The following is a 21,724-nucleotide window of genomic DNA, read 5'->3' as shown; positions in this document are numbered from 1 at the left end:
CGTGCCTAACGCACACGTATTATATCTAGACTTTTCTATATATGTTTTTGTATTTGCCATTAAATTTCCTTAAAAACCAATAAGAGCCAAGAACACTAAATATAGGAGAATTTTTTTTGCTAGAGGGACAAAAGTGCAAATATCTCAGCGCAACGTACAATAGAACATAGTCTTCAATAATTGTCATTTTCATAACTGAAAATTGAGTGTGGTTAAAATAAGCTAGAAAAATGAAATGACACCCAACCTCCATTACCAAAATATATACTATATTTTTTTTATAAACACACTAATTACGATTGGGTTTGTGGGTTGTTAAGCTGAACACTACTCTTTCTCTTCAACTTCTGCATCTTATAACACTGCGAGCTCCACTCTGTCTCTGTTGCCGCAAGCTCACCGGTGTTCATCAAAAGTCACTTACTGTGGGGCGTGGGCATATGATTTCAGATCGTTAAGAGCTTCAATTAATCACTTTCTCATATTGGATTAATTGGGGCTTTTTGATCCCTAATTAGTAGGTTTATGTCTGGATACAACTCCTGCTTGTGGAGTGGGCACGCAGTTTCTCTAATTTTATTTCTTCTTTCCATTTCGTGACCAGTCACGATGCCACCTGGTAAAGTCTGTGCTCCTCATATTCATTATTCACTGCTTCTTCCCGATTTTTCAATTTATCTATTTGTGTCAATTTTTTTGACTTGGTTTGAATTCCTTCATGGCAGGTTTGGAATACAATATCAGTGAGTTGTATGAAGAAGCTAAGAAAAGATGGCTCAAGCCTGTTGAAGTGCTTTACATTTTGAGGAATCACAACGAGTGTGAATTCACCAACGTGCCCCCTCATCAGCCAACAGGTAACTTCATTATCACGTTTTCACCTATTAAACTTGCTTTTATATCATTTTAAACAAATTTATTAAGAGCGTCACGTTGATATTCAATTAGTTTTTCAACTTTCCTTTTTTTTTTCTTCAATTTTTTAAAATCAAATTCGTAATTTTTATTGGGCATTTTTTTTCTTATAAAGAATAGGAATAAAAATATGTAAATAAAATTATGAATAATATAACCTGAAATGCAAGGAATAAAATGGTGAGAAATTTTACAACAGTTTGATATCAAATATCTCCTTTGATTATCCATTTCAAGGTAAAAACAATGAAAAAAAAAATTGGGAGAAGAAACAATGATTGAAGAGAAAACTTGTACAGTACTATAAATATATAATTCAAAAAATATTAGCCAACAATTATGAGTAAATACAAATTAACTTTTCAATTTTGGGACTATAAAAGTAACAAATATTTTATTTATTAGTTTTTTGGAAAATTTAAATTTGCTAATATAAAACACTACTACTAATAACTGTTAAAGTTGCAGTACTTCTCACATTTCTCAATTCCCATGTTACAATTTATATGGTATGTTTTTTCATTATTTAATTATCTCTGTCAAGACTCGGTAGTATATACTATATATACTAATTTTTTTGGGGGCCTTAAGTTGGTAGGGGGCCTTAGGCAATAGCCTTGATGGCTTTGCCTACTCCACGGCCCTAGTTTTACTGAGTTTCTGTCAGTTGGTTAGTTAGTCCTAGTTACTTGGAGTTAGTTAGTGTTAGTTAGCTCAGAAGTGCTCAGGTACAAAACATTGAGAACCAATCTTTTGGGAAATCATTTACCAGACCAGCTATGTAGAATGTTCACAGCAAAATGCCAGGGTTGAGAGGCGGCATCGCAGGCCTCTGCTGTTTCACTCTCATTTCCAAAGCATATATGGAGCTATGCTATTCAGTATACAGTGTTCATCATCAATAGGAACCCTACTTAGTCTTTGCAAAACCTGGCTCCTTTCTGAGCACTTTATGGTTCTCTAATCTCGACCTGATCTCTCAGATTACAAGGTTTTTGTATCCCTTTGTTATACTTCAACACTACATGCTCATCACGAGGAAGTAGAAAGTTCAATTTCATCGCGGGGAACTAGATCCCTGGGCCAGGAAGTTCCACTTCATGGACTAGAGGTTGTTTATTTTATGAACTTCATATCGAGAGATCTTTCTTTTTCTAAATGTACAATTATACGAGTATATTTGCCTAGCAATGGCACACCACTCCGTACTTCTTGCCGGTTTTATTCTTATGCTTCAAGCACAGCAACTTCTCCTGCCGATTCTCATATGCATAGTGATTCTACAGCTCCCACGGCAGACACCAATTTTGCTGCGCAAGGCACAACAGCTTCTCCTGGTGATTCTCTCATAACAAGATCTACAAGGGCCTCGGATCAGCCATCTTACCGTAATGACTATGTTTGCAATACCTCTATTTGAAAAATCAGCCAAGGGCCTAGGATCAGCCATCTTACCATAATGACTATGTTTGCAATACCTGTATTTGAAAATTCAGCCACTTCTCTTAAATACTTCCAGGGCCTGGAAGTAGCACACTCAAAGCATGGCATTACCTATTGCCAAAGGAAGTTTATTTCCTCTCAAATTCAGGCTTATTAGGCTCTAAACAAGCTAGCACTTCTCTTGATCCCTCTATTAAATTGCATTAAGATTCTGGGAAACCCTTTGAGGATGTTTCTTCGTATAGATGGTTGGTGGGGTGCCTTCTTTACTCGACTCCCTATCTGAAGCTGACTATGGGTTCCTAGCTTCTACCACCTGTGAACTTCAGTTGTTGCTTTATCTTCTTCGACGCCTTCATGTTTCTTGTGCCAAGACTCCAGTATTATACAACGATAATCACAGTGCTTTATACATTGCTGCCAATCCAGTCTTCAATGAAGCACATAGCATTTTGATATTAATTGTCACTTGGTGTGTGTGCGTGAGAAAGCTTAAGCTGGTGCTATGTGCTGGCTCCCAGTTCCCTCATAATCTCGACTTGCAGTTTTCTCCATCCTCATCCTTTTGCCTCTTTGTTGGCCAAGCTAGGCATGGTAGACATCTACCGACCTCAGCTTGGTGCAGGGGGTAGTTAGTGCTAGGTACTTGGAGTTAGGGAATTTGAGTTAGCTGAGAAGTATTCAGGTACAATAGGGGCATGATACTACCTTTCTTCTCTGATGTATAACTCAGAAATATGTAGCAAACCTAGTTGCTTCAGTTGAACACAGATTCATGCTTCAGTTCGTTCCATTTTACTCTGACAGATTTTCTGTTTCATGTTTGTTACTGGGTTATGTGTTTCTGATTGTCAACTACATTCCAAATTGATTAACAGGTGGATCCCTGTTTCTATTTAACAGAAGAGTCCTACGTTTCTTCCGTAAAGATGGTCATAATTGGCGGAAGAAAAGAGATGGCAAAACTGTGGGAGAAGCACATGAACGGCTTAAGGTGAGGCAAAAGTGTCTGTGGTGTTCTTCTACTTCATCCTTTTCCTTTCTTGATTTATTAGAGGAAAACGACTATTTGTAATTTGACATTGTTGTTGTTATATCTCTGTATGCAAAGACATCATTCCTACTTTAGTTTTGTTTTCTCTTGCTTAAAATGCAAAAGGCTGGATACTTACTGTAGGTCTGAGTGGTGAAAATTCAGCCCATAAATCTATGTACGGGGAAAAATTGATACCAATACTACTAAATTATTAGGAAGACATATTCAAAAATTCGGTAGAATCTCAAACTTGTTGAAACACGGTATCGTTCATAAATAATTATCCTCATTGGAAATTTCATTTTCAAATCTATGTCATAGTTATCTCTGCCTGGGGATAGCTTCCAAAATGCTTTTGGAAAAAATAGTAAGAATTTTGTTCGGCAAGTACTCTTTATGTGTATGAGATGTAACAGAGAATTGAGATGTAATCGACTCTCTCTTTAATAGGTTTACTGGTAAGCCATTTTTTCAATAATTCACTTGTCATTGCTATATTGATGCCAACAATTGTTTGAGATGGTATTATATAATTTGGTTTTCTCAATCTGAGTTATCATACTATTCTGCATGATTAGGTTGGAAATGTTGAAATCCTGAACTGTTACTATGCACATGGAGAGGAGAACCGTACTTTCCAGAGGCGGAGCTATTGGATGTTGGATCCGTGAGTAAATTTTAACTATAGCTGACTGCAAATCCTTCATATTATAGCATACCTCTGTATGCTGTATCACTTAAATCTACATTCAAACATCCACTTTTTGGAAAAATATCTTCCTAAAGGTAACTGAACATTATATTAATTACCATGAAAATTCTGGACTTTGAAAACAATTAACCTTCGGTATACATAAATAATCTAAAGTTGTTTTCTTTCATATGCTAATCTGTTATTGTAATGGATGTTCATATCTGTCCTTGCTATTTATTGTTTCATGGCAGGGAATATGAGCATATAGTACTCGTGCATTACAGAGATATAAATGAGGTGAGTTTCCACAACATGATATCAGATAAAAATTAAAAATTGCAGATTGTTAGAAGTGTGAAAACTGGGGATGCTTGTATGTTCAGGTTGGATAGCTCCTACATGGCTCACTGTACTGCCATGTTTCTGGAATGCCACTTTAAGCCCTTACTCCTTTTTTTGAAGCTTTCGTTAATTTTAATTTTCTTATGAAATTTCAGTCCTCTTGTTTTCTATGCAATGCTCCATTTCATTATTCTTTTAATCTCTTTTTCTCTCTCTCTCTGTCGTATATCAATTCCAATACTCTCCAAACAATTAACATGAACGTTTCCAAAATGAATGATGTTCATTTTTCTATATTTCAAAATAATTCTATAACTATCACTCAAAATAACATCATAGAGCTAGATTGTGATGAGATACAAACTTGGACTGTCATAACTACCCCACCTCCAAAATGAACTTTTCTTTTGGCTCAGCTAAATTGATCTCTAACTTCACAGATGTGCCCAGAGCTTACATTGCAATACCTGATTTTAAGACCAGGTTCAATAGAAATAGCCATTCTCTAGGGGCCTTGATAGTATCACTTGAATTTGATGAAAATATTACTTGTATATTTCATTGATAATACGTGACTAAAGACTACAATATATATAGACTAACAAAGAGATCAAAAGAAACTAAATCTATCTAAACCTATATCTATTTAAATAGATATCATCTCTATTTAAATAGATATTAATCTAAAATAGATAAACAAATCTAAACTATATCTCAATGAGATAAGACTAATAATAAACTAAATCTTAACAGATATTCAACACTCCCCCTCAAGCTAAAGCTTACTTAGCTTTAAGCTTGTAACAAATCTAACCCAAGAAGAAAATTATCTTAATAGATATCCCTTAAAAATGACAGTCTTGGGCTCTTGGCGAATCTCTGAATTGAATAACCTTTCAAACTTCTAGTAAATCCATGGTGGCAAAAGACAACTTCTCATACTTCAAATTGAATAATCTTTCGAACTTCTGCTAAATCCATGGGCAGGCAAAAGACAACTTCTCATACTTGATCTGGCTGACATTGATGCAAGACAAAAACCAATTCTTCTGGAGTGTCATAGGGTAGCTGAGCCAGCAAACAATGGCGAAAAACCAGCAACAATACGCCCGAAAACAAAACAAGGCTGAAGCAACAACTCACCAACAACAACCACACAGAGATAAAACATACTTGAGGTGGATCGATTGATGGCTTCTAAGACAAACAATGGTGTCAAATTTGACACAGACAACTCTCAAACATTAGAGAGTGGGCCAGCGCAACTCGCAGCTGAAGCCCTAAAACCAGAACCAATAACTCTCAACTAGAGAGTGGGCCAGCGCAACTCGCAGCTGAAGCCCTAAAACCAGAACCAAACAATCGAGACAAAACAAACGAAGGTGACACTGTCACCTTCAAAACCAAACAAAACCAAATTGCATAAAGTCAGCCAAGATCAATATAATAAGAGCATCTCGAACCATGAGACACAAACTAAGATCTCAAACAGCGAGAAACATCGCAGATGAGAAAAACACAGCAGACCCACAAACCAAACTGGAAGAGGAAGACCGTACGATCACCATGGTGGCAGCACAACATCTCAAAATAGAGCCAAACAATAAAATCTTTCACACCCGAGATCTAAACAATGCAATCCTTCACCAAACAAACGAATTACCATTGCCAATTGCTAAGGAGAAGAATTTCAATTCTTGCAATCACATGGAACATTCAAAGACTATCAATAGTGTAGCAGCGCAATACAATTAGATCCAACCAAACACTTCTTGAATACAACCTCCACCAAACAACAACAAAGGGTAACGATTGTCGGAGGTGGTTGACTGTGGTCTCTATTAGGATATTTAGCAATATCCAAATCTTCCCCTCAAGCTAGAGCATATATGTCATATGCATAGCTTGTAACAAATATGATTAACTCGAGAAGAGAAGCTACTGCCACACAGTGCAATGCGGTAATCAGAAATTGTAGAGACTTGAAATTTCCCTTCACCGCCTACTCCCAACGAGTAGGTAAAGACTTTGCCCTTTCAAACAATAGCAGCTTCAATATTGGACTCTAAGAAAGAGTTGCAGTGCACATCAGATGCATACATCCATTCAACAGAAGAAATATTACCGGAGTAACCCAACACACTAATTGAGAACTTGGCTGGACCAAAGAGCCACCTTGTATCTCTCTAGTTTCTTCATCCATGGTAGTTGTAACAGCAACATCAACTACTTCAGGATGCAAAATTAACACAACTTCTAAATCAGCAGGAGCAATCTGAAAGCCCTTGTATTTGATAATACCTTGCAAGCGATCAGATAGCGATCAGATGTATGTATATACTCATCCTGATTGAAATAAACAACATCTCCAATAATCATCTTTATCTATTGTTGAAATTTTGCTTCCTCGTTATTCACGTATCTTGTATGAAATCAAGATTAGGAAAGTTTGGACAAAGTAATAAATATCCGCTGCATTCAAAGGTGCTGCACCACTGGAGACCTTAATCAAACTCTGCAGCTTGCTTCCATTAAAATAATACCAGCCATTGACCATACAAAGACCACATTACTGAATCAGTACAATCTCGAATTATTGACCACGCCATACTAAGAATTCGTATTCCATTCCTTGCACCGCAACAGATAAGTATGAACGGGGGTACCGTGGGAGAGACATAGATATTCCTACCACAGATTCTTAGTGTTCACTAATCAATGAGACTCGCCCACTCAAGGACCAACCTTGCTCAAGATACAGGCGGCGACGCTTCAGGGAAAAGATGAAGGTGTTTCTGATCCGTTTTGTGCAACTTCGGAAAACGGCGGTGGAAAGATGTTGACAGTGTTGAACGCCAATAGTGACTGCCAAGAACGTGACAAGGATCACTAAGGTTCCAAGAGAAAGGGAACCATGATCAGAAAGAAACAAGGCCGTAAGAAAACGGCTAGAACTAACAAGCGCGGAAGCAAAGTATGAAAAATAAATCCAAAGAGATTTGGAAAGTCACCATGAGGGGGCTCACGGGGGAAGAGCCCCCTCACAGCGGTAGGATCGAAACTTGCTCTGATACCAACTTGAATTTGATGAAAATATTACTTGTATATTTCATTGATAATACGTGACTAAAGACTACAATATATATAGACTAACAAAGAGATCAAAAGAAACTAAATCTATCTAAACCTTTATCTATTTAAATAGATATCATCTCTATTTAAATAGATATTAATCTAAAATAGATAAACAAATCTAAACTATATCTCAATGAGATAAGACTAATAATAAACTAAATCTTAACAGATATTCAACAGTATCAAATTATCTTATGTAAATGATTTAAGATAAAGTTATTGATTAGTGTTCGGACTATGATAGGAAGTGGAATTTATGTAGAACCTTGACTATAGTAGAAAAACACTTGAAAATACAGAAATGGTAAAAGGAAATGTCATGACCAAACTATCTGAAAAGCTTTAGCTATTGGATGAAGATACATTAATTGTTTTATGTTGTACTTTTAACCAGGCATGTTAATAGCGCGCTATAGCGGCGCAATAGCCTACAGCGTAGCGTTCTGGGGGTTCACCGTTACTCCACTATTCACCGCTATTTGCGCTATTTGCCGCTATAGCGCCGCAATAGCGTTATTTGGGCTTGCCGCTACACTACGCTATCCGCCATTAACAACCCTGCTTTTAACACGTCCCCTCACGTGATGGACATTGTACATGCTCAGCTATACTAAAATTCTTGTTATAATTAGAAGAATGGTGATGACAAGGACTGAACTCTAAACTGTTGCGTCATAGAAGCTTTGATACAATACCATAAACCAATTTTCCCAAAAGTTAAAGTTGTTGGGTAAATCACATGAATGATTTCATATTATATTTCTAACAAATATATCAGAGTAGGATGATAGACAAATCAAAATTGACCAAGTGCTTGATGAAATACTAACCAAGTGACTACTGACTACTGTAACTCTTGGTTCCAACCATCGGAACCAATTCAAGGCCTTCACCTCCAAACACACCACTACTCTGTCCACATTCCTATTTTTGTGATACGTTTAATCTTGAGATGATGTTCCACCCTGTGCAACCACCCATGCGGATCTTCGCCCATGAAGTATGACACCATCTGCTTCAGATGCCCCTCTTGCTGGCCAATAGCTTTCTGGATTGAAGCCCACATTTGATTTAGCCAGCTACAACACTCTCCAAACAACTCTCCATTCATGTTGACACCATCCAGAGACTCCTAGAACCAGGAATTACTAATACAAAATCTGATAGGAGTTTAATATAGAAATTTCAGAGAAGTTCAGTGACAAATGTTCATTACAATTGTGTAGAATTTGATAGTGCCGAAACAGTAAAGGAAATATCAGAAGGAAACTCCTCTGCTCTGTCCCTATAACTTCCCGAATGTATGCCTTCCTTTTCAACTCTCATCCAGACCCTTCATTCTCGTTGCATGCTCCCAGCCTCCCCAACACCTATACCCTCATGAAAGCTGTGCATTTTATTAGATCCTTCCATTTCTTCTCCCACTGATTGCTTGTTCCTACTTCTGTGCCTATTCCCTTTTTTCTTTCTTTTGTAGACATGGATTGGAGGTCCATTCACTTTGGATCCTTCAAATTCCTGATGTACAGTTGTATTCAACAATGACAGAAGTATAAAATGAAACCATTCTGTCTTCACCCAACAACTTAAGCTTTTGGGACATTTAATTTCATGACATGGTATCAGAGCCTCTATGACCAAGTAGTTCAAAGTTCGATCCTTGTTGCCCCCATTATTCTAATTACAAAAACTTGAGTTTTAGCACATGGCATGTGGGCCTGTTATTGTCCGCATTTCAAGCCCAATGCGCTTTTGCGTGAGGGGGAGTGTTTGAAGTATAATATAAAATCATTCATGTGTCTTTACACAACGGCTTAAGTTTTTGGGATAGTTGGTTTCATAACAAAGAACTAATTTACTTCATTTTCTGATTGTTGAAACCTCTAATGTAAATACATTCTAGTTTTCTCACATATGGCACTTATGAATGGCAATTATCCGATTGCATTCATTCACCATGTGAAGTAGTATATCTTTGCAGCCCACCCTTGAGCTTGACAATTCTTTTTACATTCACGCATTGCAGGCCAAACCTAATTCTGGACCTGCCAGACAATCGTCACCAGGTTCCTCTTCTGTGTTTAGTCAGACTGGTAGCTCTTATACTACTCAGAACCCAGGGACAGCATCAATGCTTGGTGATGATTCATGTGAACCTAAACTGAATTTCTCCAGCCTTGGGTCTTTGGATGTTACCTCTGATATGGTTACCGGGAACATTATAATGAGTCACCTGGATGAAACAGATGCAAAAGTTTTGCGCCAGTTGGAAGAACAGTTAAGTCTGAATGAGGACAGCTTCAAGGAATTTTCTCCCTTGTACAGTAAGGATGAAGTTCCACATGACCTAACACCTTGCCAAGATCAAATATTGGTTTACAAAGAAGATATCTCTTCAGCATTCTCGAGACCAGATGACCATAAAGAACATTATGATGGTTATAATGGAAGACAAGGTAATTTAGACAATCTTGCATTGTTACAAATAATTTTGTTGGGGGGGGGGGAGGGGTTGGGCATCGTAAACCTAAAATGTTTTAATTCAGTAAAACACTAAAACATTTGTGTTATTATCTTCAGTATTGGGATTTACCTTTGATTGTCTTTTGATGCGTTCAGTCATAGATACTTGTCTTCTCCTAATGTAACATGCAGGCAGCTTCTTTCTTTCACCCTCACAGCTAATTTTAAATGACTGTTTGAACTGCATTTATCCTAATTCCCCAATTTCTGTACGCTGGTTGTTTCATGTGATGAACAAGTAAAAAAATCTCGATCTAAAGTCACTACTACCTCACAATTAGGTTTCTTGTATCTGGAATCACTCCAATAGGAGTTCAGGGGATCTCAGCAAAAGTTTTTAACCATGAGCAAGTGTTTAAACATTTAATGTGTATAACTCTTTATGTTATATATAAGTGAAAAGATAACTTATCTTCTTTTGTGCTTGAATTACATTAAAAAAAGTGTTCTGGTTATATAATGCACAGGATATTGAAGTATTTCCTTGTAAATCAGCTATTCATCCATTCAAAACCTTTATTTGTTTTTCTGAACTGTCACACTTAGCTCTTGGTTGGAATTGGATTCAATCTATTCCATTAATGCTTTGTAGTTTGTTTTCTGTACTCTTTATTATAATTAAACATCAATTATAAAAAAAAGGAAATAAAAAAGCTTCTAAAATTTATGTATTTAATATAGATGACAGTCGTAATGATTACCATGCATTACTTGATCATGATTGCCCTGATGGACATGAAAAGTCATTATCTTGGACGGAGATGCTGGAATCGTGCAAGCCTTCATCCGTTATCAAGTTACCAGAGCAACATCCATACGAGGCATTTGAAAATGTAAGTATTGCTAAGAAATATTTCATGTTTCTTAGAGTTTATGTTTACTAAAATGTCCATATCATTTATTTATGTTTTTCTGCATTTCTTGACATTTAAATGCTATTTATGTATACTCTTCTTTTAAAAGATTTTGAAGAAATTAAATTTGTCTACTTAAAACAGGAAAAGTTACTATCTTCTTCACGAAGGGAAATTATTGCCAACCAGGAAAGCAGCCACTGGCTAATCTCCAACAGTAATAATGCTGAGAAGAATTGTATGACTACTTTTATTTTAATAACATGAGAATTTCTCTTTTTGGCATATTATGAAAATTGTCCTACCTCTGATTCACATCCCATATTAGCAGTTGCCTTCTCATTTCCTCAAGACATTGGTGGAGTCACAAGTCCTCTATATTCTTTGGAAGAAACTCAAGGAACTAATTCTGACTACTACACAACATTTTTTGATCAAATCCAAATTCAAGAACCTCTGGGTACAGATTCAAGCTTGATTGTTTCAGAGAAACAGAAATTTACAATTAGGGAAGTCTCCCCAGAATATTGTTATGCCACTGAGACTACAAAGGTTTTTGCCTTTCAATTCCCACTCTTACTATGCCCTATGTAATAATTTGATTGCACTATGAATGTTTATCTTCTGAATGATAAAAGTGTTATTCATTTTGATAATCTTATTGGTCCTTAGTTCTTAGCCTTACCTGGGTACCTCCTGAATAGCTTTAAAATGTATACACAGCCTGAATGAAAGATTTAGGAAATTTGATTGGCAAAGGGAAATGTCATGCAATCTCTTAGCTTTTTATTTTGAAGATTTTACTACTAGGGACATAAACTTCGTCTCTGCTCTATTTCCTTTCCTGATTCTATTTTTTGTCTTTCAAATTTTCTAGATGATATGATACAAATCCCACTAATGCTGCTTATTTGAACCCTGAATTCCCATGTTCTATGCATAGGTGATCATTATTGGGTCATTTCTCCTCCCTTCCTCGGATTCTAGGTGGGGTTGTATGTTTGGTGATATTGAAGTTCCTGTTGAGATAATTCAGGATGGCGTAATCAGTTGTGAAACTCCGCCCCATCCTCTCGGAAAGGTCACTCTGTGCATTACTTCAGGAAATAGGGAGCCATGCAGTGAAGTCAGAGAGTTTGAGTTTCGCAATAGGACCAATAGTTGTGCTCGCTGTGATTCATTGGAAACAGTGGCCACTAGAAGTCCAGAAGAGCTGTTATTACTTGTTCGATTTGCACAGATGCTCCTTTCTCCTACGACAGCAAAGCATGACATTATAGAATCTGGAAGTCACCTTCCAACCAAACAAGAAGCAGATGATGATTCATGGAGCCATATTATAGACACTCTCCTTGTTGGCAGCGGAACTTCATCTGGTACTATTGATTGGCTTCTTGAAGAGCTGCTGAAGGATAAGCTGCAGCTCTGGCTTTCCTACAGATCCCATGAAAGAGATGAAGGGACAGGTTGTTTTTTGTCCAAGAAAGAGCAGGGGATTATTCACATGGTTTCTGGGTTGGGCTTCGAGTGGGCCTTGAGCCCCATTCTCAGCTGTGGTGTGAATGTAAATTTCCGTGACATCAATGGGTGGACCGCCCTTCATTGGGCTGCACGGTTTGGAAGGTAATAGAAAGCTGAGCTGTTGATATTGGTATGTAATTGTGAAAACATATCCGTGCTTCTAAATTTTGAACAAAATGTGCTTTTATAAAATGTACTTAGAACTTTTTCTATGAGAGATGGGAAGACAAAGATGATGAGAGAGAACAATAAGGAGAAATAAATCTGTCTTTAATGTTAGAAACTGGTGGTGCATGTAACAGAATGCTTTGCATATCATAAGTTATTGGCAAAATTACTGTTATTCTTGAACATGTACATGAAACCTTATCAATCATGACAAATGCTTCGGGTTTTTTTTTTGAAACAACGAGCCTTCTCTGGCCATGTGATTAGGTACATTAATTAAATAGTAATGTTGATTCATTCGTGTGCTCTTGCTTTTAGAAAGTTGTTTCATTCATGGTATTTTATATATTATGTCTCTGAAGTATTTTCTTCTGTGATAGGGAAAAGGTGGTTGCTTCACTTATAGCTTCCGGCGCATCTGCTGGAGCAGTGACAGATCCGAATTCACAAGATCCAACTGGTAAAACTGCTGCCTCTATTGCGGCCTGCAATGGACATAAGGGACTTGCTGGGTATCTTTCAGAGGTTGATCTAACAAGCCATCTGTCATCCCTCACATTGGAAGAGAGGGATATTGCTAAAGGTTTTTCTGAGTTTGCAGCTGAGTTAACAAGCCATCTGTCTAAGGAAAATCTTGAAGTCAGTGAAGATCAGGTTTCAGTAGCAAATACCTTGGATGCTGTCAGAAATGCAGCTCTGGCAGCTGCTCGAATACAGGCTGCTTTTCGTGCACATTCCTTCCGGAAACGGAAAGAGAGAGAAGTTGTGGCCGCTATGGCTTCTTCCAGTCTAGATGGATATGGTATCAGTGCAGGTCAGTGGCGGATCTTAGTTATGATAGGGCTCCCCCAATCACTTAAAAATAAATTATGTAGATACTAGATACATGATTAGATAGTGCTCCCATGATTTAGAGGGTTGTGTTGCTATCTCCTTATTAATCACTAAATTCTAATTTCAAAACTTAATAGTCATTAACTCATTATTATCTCTCATGATATGACATTTATTACACAAAGAAATCACTTATTGGCTAATTATAAAAGAGAACAACAATCAGGAGCGCATGAAAAAGTTCTTCGACATAATTAAATAATTATTAAAACTTGTTTGCATTCTGAATTATTATCAGCAACAGGATTTTCTATGATATCCTTAAATACTTTTTGAAGTTGTTCTACAAGCATAAAGTTTATACATGTTAATATAATATTATGTTGAAAGTCAAATGCAATTAATTAGCACACTAATTAGAATAATTAGAGTCTGATTTGTACAGCTAATTAGGACTTTTATGTCAATGTTATTAGCATTGATAGAGAGAATATTTTCCCTGATTTTTAGGCTAGAATAGTGTCCAAGACTTTAGTCATTTGTATTCTATAAATACTGCTCATGTATCATTTTACAAGTCAATACAAAATTATACATTTTCCGCATGGTATCAGAGCTCGATCTGAACCATCCCTAACCTAGCACCGTCAAGCCATGGGAGACCAAAAATCTGATGAGTCACTCAAGGCGGAGGCTGGATCATTTCCGACCAGCTTACACGACGGGCTTACTCACCTTATCACTGGTCATAAGTTGAATGACCAGAACTATAACCAATGGGTAAGGTCAGTCACGATCTTCCTCCAAGGAAAAGGAAGAGAAGGCTACATCACAAGAGATTCCAAGTGTCCTAAGAAAGGGGACACCAATCTTCAAAAATGGCAACTTGAGAACAGCCAAGTGATGACATGGCTGCTCAACACCATGACAAATGAAATTGGTGAAAATTTCATGTTCTATGACACTGCAAAAGATATATGGGATGCAGTGAAGGAGACGTACTCCGATGTCGACAATACATCTGCTGTGTTTGAGATAAAAAGCATACTCCATGACCTTCGACAGAGAGAATCCTCAGTTACTGAGTATTTTAACATACTCAACAGACATTGGCAGCAACTGGACATATATGAAGAAGTTAAATGGTGTTGTACGGAGGATCAGAAGAAATACAAGGACCTGGTCGAAAAAGAGAATTTACAAGTTCCTATTGGGACTAAACAAGGATCTTGATGAAGTTCGTGGAAGGATCCTTGGAACCAAACCACTTCCCAAAATTCGGGAAGCTTTCTCAGAAGTAAGAAGGGAAGAAAGCAGGAGGAAACTCATGCTAGGGACATCCATCTCAGCCCCATCCACTGAAAGCTCTGCAATGGCAGCAAGATGAAACCAACCTCAGCCACCGCAAAAGAAAACTCGCCCCTCGTGTGATCACTGCAAGAGGCTAGGCCCCACCAAGGAGAATTGTTGGAGTATATATGGAAAACCTCAGAAGAATTGAAGACTCATTCTTATGCAGTAGCAACAGTTCCAAGTAGTGAAAATGATGTAATGTTGTGGCACTACAGATTAGGCCACCCAAATTTCATGTACTTGGAAAAGATTTTTCCCTCATTATTCAATAAAAACCAGAAGAATTTTCAGTGTGAAACTTGTCAATTGTCTAAGCATACTCGCAGCCATTACCCACCACAACCCTATAAATCATCTCAACCTTTCTCATTAATCCATAGTGATGTATGGGAACCTTCACGGGTTCACAACATTACTGGCTCAAGATGGTTTGTCACCTTCATTGACGATCACACACGGGTCTCTTGGGTGTTTCTAATGAAGGAAAAATCAGAAGTTGGGAAGATTTTTGAAGTATTTCATAACATGGTGCAAACACAATTTCAAAGCAAGATTCAGATACTTAGAACTGACAATGGTCGTGAGTATTACAATCTTGCTCTAACTTCCTACCTTCAAAAGGTTGGAATTGTTCATCAAAGTTCTTGTGTAGACACCCCCCAACAGAATGGAGTTACGGAAAGGAAGAATAGACACCTTCTGGAAGTGACTTGATCAATCATGTCGGCTACTAATGTTCCAAAACAATTCTGGGGAGAAGCTGTCCTTTCGGCCACATATCTCATAAACCGAATGCCTTCCCGTATCCTTGACTTTAAGACCCCATTATCCACAATTCAAACCACCTTTCCAACCAGCAAAATCCTTTCTTCCATTCCATTAAAAGTCTTTGGATGTTCAACATTTGTCCACAACCTCAACCCCCCACTGTAGCAAACTGGACCCAAGGTCTATCAAGTGCATTTTTCTTGGTTATTCTCCCCACCAAAAAGGATATAGGTGCTACTCTCCCATAACTAAAAAATTTTACCACACTATGGATGTAACTTTCTTTGAGAATCAAGCCTATTACACCAAAGTTGGCATTCAAGGGGAGCAATCATACAGGTATCCAACTGAAACTTTGGAATATCAATCTTTGGTACTTGAACAAACTGAACCTGCACAAACCTTACCAACCCAAGCCTCCTCTCAACCAGCTGAAACAACACCTAAGCCAATTGAAAGGACAACAAAAGTTGTAGCAGGAACTGAAAATGATGGAGTTGAAGTTTTAACTTCATCCCAACAGAATCAAGACCCAAAAGTACAAGGAGGAAACTTGAAGACTTTTGAAAGGAAAAGGAAGAAAGAAGTAGAGTCGAGCACAACTCCAACGCAGAACCATGAGTCCAACCAAGCCCTAGAAAATGAAGTCTCTACGGGTAATGCTGTTCCTAATTCTATTCCTGCTAACATGAATGCAACTGACACTGATATTCCTATTGCCATGAGAAAAGGGGTGAGAACTTGTACTCAACGCCCTATTGAGAGATATGTTTCATATGGAAAGTTATCACAAAAATACAGGTTATTTGTAGCTGTTGTTGCCATAGAAATTCTCAAAAATATTCAAGAAGCTCTGCAGAAACCTGAATGGGCAGCAGCTGTAACAGAAGAAGTTCAAGCACTGGTAAAAAATGGGACTTGGGAAATCACCACTATACCAGATGGAAAGAGGCCAGTGGGATGCAAGTGGATATTTTTAGTCAAATACAATGCTGACAGAAGTATAAACAGGTACAAAGCCCGGTTGGTCGCAAAAGGATTTACACAATCATATGGAGTGGATTATGAAGAGACATTTGCACCTGTGGCAAAACTCAATTCTGTTCGAGTCCTGTTATCTTTGGCAGCAAATCTAGATTGGCCTCTTCACCAACTAGATATAAAGAATGCCTTTCTAAATGGTGAGTTAGAAGAAGAGGTGTATATGCAAATACCTCAAGGACTTGAGTCACCCAACACCTCAAACATGGTATGCAGACTCCGTAAATCACTATATGGCCTAAAACAATCACCAAGAACATGGTTTGACAGACTAACAAGGATTGTCAAAGAAGATGGTTATGTTCAATGCCAAACAGACCATACTATGTTTGCTAAGCACTCTATGGATGAGAAGATAGCCTTGTTCATTGTCTATGTTGACGATATCGTTATTACAGGAGACGATTATGACCAAATCAAACGTCTAAAGAGTCTTTTAGCAAATGAATTTGAGGTCAAGGATTTGGGTCAGCTCAAGTACTTACTAGGGATGGAAATTGCTCGGACAAAGAATGGCATTTATGTTTCTCAAAGGAAGTACACTCTGGATTTACTTCAAGAAACAGTGATGCTCGGATGCAAAGCAGCTAATACCCCCATAGAGCCGGTCAAAAGAAGTGAAGAGGAAAGTATACCAGATGATAGGACAAAGCATGTGGAGATTGATAGGCATTTCATTAAGGAGAAAATTGATCAAGAGATTATACGTGTTGATCACATTCCATCATGCAAGCAAACAGCAGACATTATGACCAAAGCTCTTCCAAGGAACATATATGAAAATATCAGATCCAATATGGGTATGATAGATATCTTCCACCCAGATTGAGGGGGAGTGTTGAAAGTCAAATGCAATTAATTAGCACACTAATTAGAATAATTAGAGTCTGATTTGTACAGCTAATTAGGACTTTTATGTCAATGTTATTAGCATTCATAGAGAGAATATTTTCCCTGATTTTTAGGCTAGAATAGTGCCCAGGACTTTAGTCATTTGTATTCTATAAATACTGCTCATGTATCATTTTACAAGTCAATACAAAATCATACATTTTCCGCATATTAGATATTTAATTTATGCACCAAAATCTTTTGTTTCCTCCGAGCTCTTGGTTCATGGTCTGCCAATTGTGCAGGTGGCATTGACGATAACATTCCAGCACTTGCTGCCTTGTCAAAATTTGGCATTCGAAGCTTACGTGATTATGCTGCCTTATCAATTCAGAAGAAATACCGAGGCTGGAAAGGTCGCAAAGAATTCTTAGCATTGCGCCAAAAAGTAGTAAAGATACAGGTAATAAGTGTTATGTTGCTATAACATTTTTACCAGACAAATCGAATTTTGAGAGCTCTATATGTAGATATTAGATCTTAGATACTCCCTCCGGTCCTATTTATAAGCAACAACAAAAAAATTCACATAGTTTAAGAAATGTAGTAAAACTAGATAAAATGCATTAAATTTGTCTTGAATCAAAATAAACTTCCAAAATTACCTTTTATTATTCGTGTTGGAAAGTGGGAAAGAGAGAGAATAATTAATGAGACACATTCTACAAGTTAGAATTAATAAGGGCATCATTGGAAAAAAAATAATTAACATAGCTCAAACTTTCATTTGGTTCTTATAAAAAGGACTAAAATTTTTCTTCTCTTTCATGCTTATAAATAGGACCGGAGGGAGTACTTTAAAAGTTGAATATATTTGTTTATAAAAGAGAGAGGAAAATAATGTCAAACAATCACTTATCCCAAAAGCTTAAGCTGTTGGGTAAGGGTTACTTTAATGGTTTTATATTATACTCTAACACGCCCCCTCACGCAAGAGCCCTTTGGGCTTGAAGCGTGGATAAATGCACAGGCCCACCTACCATGTGCTTAATTAAATTCCACTTTTTAGTTAGAAAGTGAGGGGAGCAAGAATCGAACTCTAGACCTCTTGGCCATAGAGGCTCTGATACCATGTCAAACAACCACTTATCCCAAAAGCTTAAGTTGTTGGGTAAGGGCCACTTTAATGGTTTTATATTATACTCTAACAAATAAGACTTAGCCAGGTAGACATGACATGCACATAATTTGTCTATATACATTGAACAGCGACAAGAACTTATGTTAACCATGCATTTCTACATTTATTTGGGCAGGCTCATGTGAGGGGTTACCAGGTTCGGAAGCAATACAAGATAATAATATGGGCCGTTGGAATTTTGGACAAAGTTGTGCTACGGTGGCGGAGAAAACGAGTTGGTTTACGAAGTTCTCAAAAAGAAACGGAGACAAATGAAGAAAGTGATGATGAAGATTTTCTGAAGGTGTTCCGAAAAGAGAAAGTAAATGTAGCAGTTGAAAAGGCTTTGAAACGGGTGCTTTCCATGGTCCATTCTACCCGTGCTCGTCAGCAATATAGTCGCCTCCTTGAGATGTATCGGCAAGCCAAGGTACCTAGGCTAAAAGCTAAGAAGAAATACTTAATTGCATTTGCAGTTCCTCTAGTTTTAGGAAATCGAAATGCATAATTTTGATCTCTATAGTTTCGATTGCTCCAATTAAGTTTTTCTACTTTCAAAATTGAACAAATGGGCTCCAGACATTAATTTGTTATAAACTGACGTAGATCACAATTTTTGAAATGAAAGGTGATATAGATCGTTTTAACATGCCACCCACGTAAAAAATTGTGAACCACATCAAACTTATTATTAGATATTGGATTCTGTACCACATTTGTTTTTTACAGTAGAGGAGTTTCATTGCAGCAATTGAAATGTACAAAGTTCAAGCATTTGTAAAATTATAGGGACAAACTGTTCCACCAGTAATATCTCGGATATCTGTTTATGCCATATTTTGCATTCAAATTGAGCAAATAATAATTAGTTGTTAAGCCTAATGCTTCCATAATGTGTTTGTTTACAGTTACAGTCAGAAATAAGGTAAAGAGTTAACGATAATGCGAGGAACATACTACTTCATATTTTCTTTCTAACATATCATTATTCTATAAAACTTAATGTTGTTCTTGTTAGATAACTTGAGTTCATTCTTCATAAGTGAGACCAGTATGAGATTTTATCCTATTATCCAATAATACAGATGTGTTAGAAAGAGAAGGTTGGATAATGCATTGTTAGCATTTGTTATAAAGTAGTGAGTTAAACATGCAGAGCTAGCAATGTTTTTGACTTGTGGAGAACTCCCATGTTTCGAATATTGCATAACTTACCAATTCTTTTACAGGCTGAACTTGGCAGCACGAGTGATGAAACACTGCTATCAACAACATCTGTAGAGGATGCTTTCAATATTGAAGATGATGATTTGTTTCAATTCCCCTGGGAAGCGCTCTAGTCTTCCTAGTTTTATTCCTTTTCATTGATGAGTTTCTGGCTTCACCGTAGCTATTGCATGGGTTATTTGTGTAGAGCTTGAGGTTTTTGCTTGTAAATAGTCTAGGTTGTACAGTGATGCTGCTATGAACATTTTTTTACTTTATGATATGTACAAAATGGCCTGAAATGGATAGTCTCTTTCTTATTGCTCACTCCACACTAGGTCTGGTAGCAAAACTTGGTGGCACTCAATATTCCCTCATCCCTCTCATTTCCTTCTATCTATATATCTTGGATTAGCCATAACCCACCAATATCCAAGTACTATGCGACCTCAATCTTGGACGGTTTGATGAGTCGGGTCGGATCTTGTACGTCCTTACCCCTTATGCTAGACATGAAAATGAAAACATAGGTCGAGACAAAGAGAGAGGGATGGGGTAATTGTAATTGCGAACTTTATTTTCATATCTTAGTTAATATTTTTTATTTTATTGGAAATAATTAAAATAAAACTAGTATATACGTGTCACAAACTTGAATGAAATATGGTAGACATGTCGGAATAAAACTGAACATACATAATGAAACTGAACATATGTACATGCGTGCTCTATGTTTGTTATACTTAAGAGACAACCATACCATGTAGATGAGAATATTCACGTTTGTGGTAGAGTTTTTGTATGGCCTAGAATCTCAAAAATTAAATTATTATTTAATTTTATATTATACACTTGAAGTGTGTCATTAAAATACAAGTGAAATCATATTCATGACTCATTATAAATGTAGCCATATTTTGAATGGTGAATTTTGGAACAGTGCCTTTAAAATCTAGTTATGCTCCGAAATATTGGGAAAACGGTCTATCATCGTAAAAACATCAAATAAGTCATGATTCTTAACTAGAGTAGATAATATTTATCTATGGTCTTTATGACGATGTATGTTTAATTTCGTGAACTTTGACTATAATATTGATATGTTTTATTTTTGGAGTCTAGGGAAGTTTTTCTTACCTGGCTTTGTAGAGAACATCCGAGCGACGAATGAGCATGTTCATGACCCGTTTCAAAATTCTAAGAGACACTGAATGATTCCATTTCACAAAAGGAATCCATTTTAGAAAAGTTTTGACTAAGTTGTTTTCCTGTGTGATATTGATGCATGTTTATGATGAAGGTCTTAGAAGCACACCTTGCACCCTAGCTTAGAAAGTAAAGTCTAAGTTGTGGAGAGTGACTAAGTTAAGGTATGTGTATATGAAGGATACGGGGAGCAAGAGTTGGTTCATATCGGAGCTAAGGAACGAAAGAAAAGCGAGTCGGTACGAGGAGTGAGAACGTGACCGAATCGGAGTCGCAACTTAGGAAGTAAAGCGACTCAAGTCATGGCACTTCGATGTTTGAAAAAAATCTCTTTCTCTCTGGAACTTCGATGCAGAAGGAGAAGAAAGGGAAAGGGAAAGGGAAAGAAGGGTAATAAATGAGAGAGAAATTTTGAGTATTAAAATTAAATAACTTTAAAAAATACCATGTAACTTTGTGGTGGGTGTGGAGAGCAAGGAACTCTGTGTGCTTGGAGAACCAGGTGATGACGGATTAGGCGCTTACGGCAAACATCACCGCAATGGCCACTTATGTTTCACGTGCTTTCCCGGTTGTAAGCTCCTTGCAGCCGGAACTGTCCTGTTTATTCTGTTAGTGTCTGTCCCCCCCCCCCCCCCACCCCCCCCCCCCCCGTGATGGTGCAGTGCTTAATG

The 21,724-nt window shown here is 37.3% G+C and overlaps 1 protein-coding gene across 3 annotated transcripts; it reads left to right on the top strand.

Annotated features, from left to right (window-relative positions):
* Positions 1 to 288: 288 nt before the first annotated feature.
* Positions 289 to 20,171, top strand: LOC130726892 (calmodulin-binding transcription activator 4-like). 3 transcript variants are annotated; one of them, XM_057578220.1, is made up of 14 exons: positions 289 to 619; positions 726 to 857; positions 3,237 to 3,352; positions 3,973 to 4,061; positions 4,340 to 4,385; positions 9,592 to 10,021; positions 10,770 to 10,921; positions 11,087 to 11,180; positions 11,274 to 11,494; positions 11,886 to 12,565; positions 13,012 to 13,445; positions 17,764 to 17,921; positions 18,775 to 19,068; positions 19,868 to 20,171. In XM_057578220.1, the coding sequence occupies exons 1-14, from the start codon at positions 610 to 612 to the stop codon at positions 19,976 to 19,978; spliced, it is 2,967 nt and encodes a 988-aa protein (XP_057434203.1). In that variant the 5' UTR covers positions 289 to 609; the 3' UTR covers positions 19,979 to 20,171. The 3 variants fall into 3 exon arrangements, with proteins under 3 accessions (XP_057434203.1, XP_057434202.1, XP_057434204.1); XM_057578219.1 differs by having other exon boundaries at positions 11,271 to 11,494; XM_057578221.1 differs by lacking the exon at positions 289 to 619 and having other exon boundaries at positions 725 to 857; positions 3,262 to 3,352; positions 11,271 to 11,494.
* The last annotated feature ends 1,553 nt before the right edge of the window (positions 20,172 to 21,724 follow it).

Source organism: Lotus japonicus, chromosome 6 (assembly GCF_012489685.1).
Source record: "Lotus japonicus ecotype B-129 chromosome 6, LjGifu_v1.2".
Lineage (NCBI taxonomy): Eukaryota > Viridiplantae > Streptophyta > Magnoliopsida > Fabales > Fabaceae > Lotus > Lotus japonicus.
The sequence above is the reverse complement of the archived record's forward strand: the minus strand, read 5'-3'. Positions and strand labels throughout refer to the sequence as shown.

Bases quoted from the DNA above. Each gene is read 5' to 3' on its own strand.
- LOC130726892 (XM_057578219.1), top strand. The intron at 10,922-11,086 runs GTAAGTATTGCT...TACTTAAAACAG, and splicing joins CATACGAGGCATTTGAAAAT to GAAAAGTTACTATCTTCTTC. The intron at 11,181-11,270 runs GTATGACTACTT...ATCCCATATTAG, and splicing joins TAATAATGCTGAGAAGAATT to CAGTTGCCTTCTCATTTCCT.